At 41.1% G+C, this 6,254-nt stretch overlaps 1 protein-coding gene and 1 long non-coding RNA gene across 2 annotated transcripts in view; one reads left to right on the top strand and one right to left on the bottom strand.

Moving 5' to 3' along the window:
* The window catches only part of MILR1 (mast cell immunoglobulin like receptor 1), a 12,808-nt gene extending 11,110 nt beyond the window's left edge, over positions 1 to 1,698 (top strand). The window contains exons 5-8 of the mRNA XM_006912423.1: positions 405 to 482; positions 999 to 1,052; positions 1,178 to 1,243; positions 1,646 to 1,698. Coding sequence (XP_006912485.1) covers positions 405 to 482; positions 999 to 1,052; positions 1,178 to 1,243; positions 1,646 to 1,698 — 251 coding nt within the window. The remainder of the gene's footprint in view (positions 1 to 404; positions 483 to 998; positions 1,053 to 1,177; positions 1,244 to 1,645) is intronic.
* Positions 1,699 to 5,644: 3,946 nt separating this feature from the next.
* Positions 5,645 to 6,254, bottom strand: part of LOC112480025 — a 3,551-nt gene continuing 2,941 nt past the window's right edge. The window contains exon 3 of the long non-coding RNA XR_003046446.1: positions 5,645 to 6,060. This is a non-coding gene — a long non-coding RNA (uncharacterized LOC112480025). The remainder of the gene's footprint in view (positions 6,061 to 6,254) is intronic.

Raw genomic sequence — 6,254 nt, 5'->3', positions numbered from 1 at the left:
CTTTCCCTTTCCTACAAAAAGTCCAGGGTTTTGCAAAAGTGGAATTAATATTCTTGACTACTGGCCACAGCTAAATAGAACTTAGCTGGGCAATTTATTCTCTCTTGCAGATATAATAAAGCTTTTTACAGATTGTTCTCTTCAGCAAAGGAAAGAAAATGTGCCTTTGGCCATCTGAAGCGCAATCTGATAGGTGAAAGATGTCACTTGCAGAGCTGGGAAAATAGAAGGGCTTCTGGCATGCAGTCTAGTCCACGGTTTTCCTTCAATAGAAAACGTTTAGGCCATGGGAGCAGATCATTCTTTGTTTCAGAACTTTGGGGGATTCTGTTCCTTGGCAGAGGAGATGAGAAAAATGTGGCGGAATTGGCTTAATTTAATTAATTCTGTACCGATTTATGTAGGAAAAGCTATGAGAGAAAAGGTGCCCAGAGGGTATGGAAAGACGCCCATGGAAGTTGGACTATATGCAAATGTAGTGGGTAAGAGAACTTTGTTGGGTCTTTTGATTGCTTGGTTTGTTGGTTCTAGATTTTCATCTTATTTTTTTAAGGTCATATAGACACATAGGTAAAAAAATTGAAGAAAGTATACAGTATCCCCCTCCCACCTTTGATGCCCAGTCCCACTTGCCAGGGGCAATAACCAGTTTTTTAAATCCTTCCACAAATAGTCTTAGGCTGGCATCTAAACCAATGGTAGCAATGGCAGCGTGCCACAGATAGGCCAGCCTACATTTTTTTTTTTCACTTAATATATCTTGGAGATTTTTAAAATATCAATCAAGAATGATCCACACTGTGTCCCAAAGCCCTTTACGATCACCTCTTATGCTACTTTATGGTAAGCAGACCCACGACCTTGACCAACAATGAGAACCGTCCCAGCCAATGCTGGCATAGGGCCAGCCACATTCTAGACACGGTGCTAAGCAATTTACCTGCTTTGTCCAACACAAACACCACTAACTCCCAATTTACGTTGTTCCCATCTCACAGATGAGTCTGTGCCAGGCTCGGAGCCAAGGCAGCGTGTTTCCACAGTCCAGGATGGTAAGTGCTCTTTGCAAAGTCCAGAGGCTGCACGCCATTGTGAGGGCAGCTGGCTAAGCCACTGCCCTCAAGTGATCGGAGATTCAGTTTACAGGCTCAATAATTCTTCCTTGTCTTTTGCTCAGAAACCGGACTCTCCCAGGAGATACATTATGCTACCCCCATGTTCCAGGAGGTGACACCAGATCACGGTGAGCCAGTTTTGGATAAGAGATGCTACCGAATGAGACGTGGGCCCTGTGAGGCCACCATACTCCAAGGCTTAAGGAGCCCAAGGATGGGGTGAATGGGGGCAAGATGTACACCCCAGGAGACCAAAAGCAACCAATACCACAGGTCCCAACAAATATCATCAGGAGAAGGATGGGTGGAGGGAGAAGAGTATGACAGGGAGACTGTCATATAAAACATCCAGAGAGGAGGATGCAGGGGCACTTCTAAACCATTTTCAAAAATAAATTACTTCACATAGGCCGGGAAAAAACAGTTAACAGTTGGTTCTGTCAGTCCACCCAGCTACTAAAGTAGGATTTTTTTTTTTAGAGACTCTATGGATATATATTCTAAATTCACTGAATTATTTTATATTTCAGAAGCCCGTAAAGATGATAAAACTGGATATGTCTATTCCGAAATCGCCTTCTGAAATATAAAGATACAAACTACATCTCAGGGTAAGATGAGTTTTATAAAGCTGATTTACATGGAAGAAAAAAAAAAACTTGATTGACACTTTATTTATTTATTTATTTTGACTGACACTTTAAAATGTCTCTCCTGGTGACTTAAAGTAAATCACTGTTTTTCATAATTAAACTTTGGCACATTCAGGCACCTCCAATCCTGTCATCAAACAACAGTTTTGTCAGGTGGGATTATAACTGGTGGCAGGTTTTAAATGATTTTGCTTATTTTTAGGTATCGACCATTCTCTCCATTTCCACATCATTTTAAAAAGAATAAATGTTAGACCACTGTGCTCTTCATAAGTGCATTCTGAAAGCATAATGCTCGTCTTTCGGGTCTCCCCGTCCCCAGGTCCACTGAAGGTTTAGAAGCAAATAGACAAAGCAAAAACCATGTCTAAATTCTAAAAGAAAAATTGGTGACCTTGAAGATTGTCTGAAGAAAACACAGTCACCATGAGAGCAAGGGAAGATTACCCAACAAGTACACATGTATTATTCATTGCCATTTAAATCCGCTCTCAGATTTTGGAAGGCTGCAAAAATATTTATATTGATTTTCATGGACTTTCTCAGTCCTCAAGATTTAGCTAATGTCAAAAGTGAGCCTATAGGCGCTGCCTTTCCCATGGGTGTTCTGTGAAGAGAACGGCCTAGAGTTGAGTTGGGGAGAAGGGAGAATGGGTTAGTTTCCTAAGACTGTTGTAACAAATTATCACAAACTGGTAATTAAAGCAACAGAAACTTATTTTCTCACAGTTCTGGGGCCAGAAATCCAAATCAAGGTGTCAACAGGACCGTACTCCTCCAAAGTCCCTAGGGGAGAACTTTGCATACGTTTTCTAGTTGCCATTAGCTCCTGGTGCTGTCTGGCTTGTGGCGGCATCGCTCCAATGTCTTCCTCTGTCTCCCAAGAACACTGGTCACAAGATTTAGGAACCACCAGGACAATCCAGGATGAGCTCATCTTGAGATCCTTAACTTGTCTGCAAAGGCAAACACGCGCAGGTTCCAAGAGTTAGGACTTAGAGGTATCTTTTGGGGGAGTCACAATTCAGCTCACTACAGGGGACAAGTGAGAGAGAAATAACACCTGTGTCATGGAGCTGCTATGAGAATTAACTCAGGTAACAAACATAAAGGGTTTGGAACAGAGCCAGGCATGTAATAACTTAAAAAAGGCTATTCGTAGTATGATAATGCTCACTCTGAGTCATACTGATTGGCTGCTCCCCTTAGAAACCTTTAAGTCTTTGAGGTCATAAAGCTGGCCACCATTGGCTTCTTTATGTCTTAATCTGAGCTCCTCCCTGAAGCAGAGCCTGAGACATGCACCTAGGTACAGGTTGTTCATATGGGAGCAGGAGTAAAGGCCTAGGGAGAGTGAAACAAGAAGGAAAAGAGGCCAACGCGAGGTGCGGGGAGGGACTAACAAATGAGTGTGACTATTCTGGTAACTGGATTTGATCCTGTTAAGATCTTCCAAGGTCTTGAAGCCCAGGCCTCTGAGTTTCACAGCATTCCCTAAATGAATAGCCTTTCATTTTCTCCTTGCAAAGCTTCCAAAGCATTTAGAAGCCAATCAACTCCATAACCTATGTAATTACCATTGCTCATGCCTTTCAAGTGCTAGAACTATTGCATAACCTAGTACTCACCACCTTTGCAGGGGAAAAGTCTTAGTAATCGTGAAGCTATGGCATGTGAGAGTTATCGCTACCAAACCCCCTTATCACCAGCAGTAGAATACTTGTTGTCACCCACCCAGGGAGCAATTCCCTTTCCCAGGGCTGCTTTCTAGGACCTTCTGATACCCTATCTTATCATGGGCTAGCTCTGAAAGCAGAGCCTGAGATAAGGCCTTCTGTGCAAATAATTTATTTGGGAGGTGACCCAAGGAAACAGATATGAGGGGACTGGAGGAAAAGGGTATAGTGTTGAGTTGGGCACTGCTGTGGGCAACTGGGGCTTGATCCCACTGGAAACCTGCTAAATAATTATAAAAAAGTCTCAGAATTGTCCATTTGAGGATGATAGTGAGAAGCATTTAGCCATTGGCTGAGGGTCACCACAGATGATGTCCCCCACTTCTGGGCTGTGCGTATGCGCATTCCAAGCGTGTTCCTATTGGCTTCTTACTCAAGACACTGAAAAGCCCTAGGGCAGAAATGTGTTGTACACCTAAAGCATGAAACTGTCAACAGAGTGAGGGAAGCCTCAAATGCAGCTGCAATCAGGGGATGTGACGCAGGATAGAGAAGTCGCTGTTACGCCATTTCTCAACGCTTCCTTTATAAGGACATGACAATAACTGCCATGTGTTGAGCACGTACCAGGTTCCAGGGACTGTTCGGTGCTTTGTGTACTTATCCCACATGGCCCTCACAACTCCCCCCACACTCAGCTCCACCCTACCTACCCCCACCCCGACCCTCGGCACAGACATTCAGCCTCATCCAAGGCGTCTGGATTGAATTGTTTAGGAAGGGAAGAATAGGATCTACTGAATTTTCGTTTCAATATCTACTTTTTTCATGTCTAGAAGTTTCACTTTGGTTTTTTTTTCAAATCTGCATTTTCTTTAAACATCTTTTTTGTTGTGAAATAGAGCACAAGTCATACGAAAATGCATATAAATATAGTTTAATAAATTATATCAAATGATCACTAGTGATGGAATGTCACCAGCAGCCCAGAAGCCCTCTGCAGGCCTCTTCCCAATCACAACCCTATCTCCCCAACTTAATTACTCTTTTAGGGAACATTTAGGTTGTCGACAGTGTGCGGATATTACAAATAACAGGGCTATGACTATTCTTACGCTACAAACGCAGCTCCTGGTTCCTATATGCATACAATTATGTTGAATGTGTGTAGGAATGAATTACTGGGTCATGGGGTATGTTTATTTTCAATCTAAGCAGACAATGCCATACTATTTTCTGAAGTGGTTCTATTCCCATGAGCAGTCTGAAAGTTCCCACTCTCTTACATCTTCACCAACACTGGCACTGTATGTCATTTTAATTTAACCATCCTTGTGGTTATATAGTGGTATCTCATTGTGATTTTAATTTGTGGTTCCCTGATGCCTAAGAAGGCTGAGCATCTTTTGCTATATTTACAGGTCATTTGGATTTTTTATAAAGTGCCTATCTGAGGCTCTTAGTCTCTTTTTCCACTCAGGTGTTTTGACTTTTCCTTATTTTTTAATAGTTGTTCTCTGTAGCTTGATTTTTTTCACTCTCTTGATGATACTTTTTGATGAAGTTTAAAGAACTTGTCTACTATGGTGAGTGTTTTTTTGTATGTGCATCCAGATGAATATTTTCTCAACTCAAGGTCATATTAACTTTTATTCTATATTACTATCTACTAAAGGCTTATTTTCATATTTTGGTTTATACCCACCTGCAATTGTCTGATGGGAAATTGACATCACATTTCTTCACCTTCTGCTGCGTAACCAGTTACTCCAGCACTGTCGACTGCAAAGACTGTCCCTTCCCTACTAAACTTCAGTGTTATTTTTGTCACAAATCAAATGTCCATATACATGTGAGCTTCTTTATGGGCTTTAGGTTCCATTTCATTTTTCTATTTATCTCTCGTGTTGATACCATACTCAGCTTTTAAATGTCTTGATAACTGGAAAGCAAATTCTCCCACCTTGTTCTTTTTAAGAATGTCTTAGATATTCTTAACCTTTTACATTTCCATATAAATTACAGTCAGTTTGTTATTTTCTTAAGAAAACTGAACATAATAGCGATTCCAAGTGATACTGCATAGATCACTTTGGGGAGAATTAATATTTTTTACGATATTGAGCTTCCCAAACTACAAATATCTCACCATTTGTTTATATCTTCTTCATTTCTTTCAAGTGTTTCATAATTTTCTGCATACAGATCTTACACATCTTTTGTTAGACTTATTCCTAGGTACTTGGTAACTTGCATTTTTATTTTGTGTTGTTGATAAATACAAAACGATAATTTTTCTTGGTTGACTTTGTATCCAGCAATGTCACTAAAGTCTCTTTTCAATTTTAATAATTTATCTGTAGGTTTTCTTACAATCTAGAGACCAGAGAACTACTGCTGCTACTATTAATGGTGGTTACCTCTGCCCCGACTGCCTCACTTCAGAAACTGGAACCCAAGCAGGCGAATGTGGAGCTTTGCCACTGCAGACACTTGCTTCTCGGGGAAAGCCACCAACTCTCTTCCTTTTGTTCACCACCATATCCCTCGGACCTTCCACTTTCCAGAGCCCTTGCATGAGCATCTATATTGGTCGAAGATATTCACAGCCGTCCCCTGGCAGTAAGGGAATGGTAATTTTTTTAGGTCTCTGCTCCACCAAATAGGAGGGTTATGATGTGATTTACAAGAGCCATTCAAAATATCTTCCAAACCAGTCAAAATACCAATTTAGATTGAGGGTGAAATAAAGACATTTTAAGACAAAGACCAAGAAGGAGGTTTTCCAATCACACATTCTCACTGAAAGA

The sequence above is a fragment of the Pteropus alecto genome, unplaced genomic scaffold (assembly GCF_000325575.1).
Source record: "Pteropus alecto unplaced genomic scaffold, ASM32557v1 scaffold134, whole genome shotgun sequence".
NCBI lineage: Eukaryota > Metazoa > Chordata > Mammalia > Chiroptera > Pteropodidae > Pteropus > Pteropus alecto.
The sequence above is the reverse complement of the archived record's forward strand: the minus strand, read 5'-3'. Positions and strand labels throughout refer to the sequence as shown.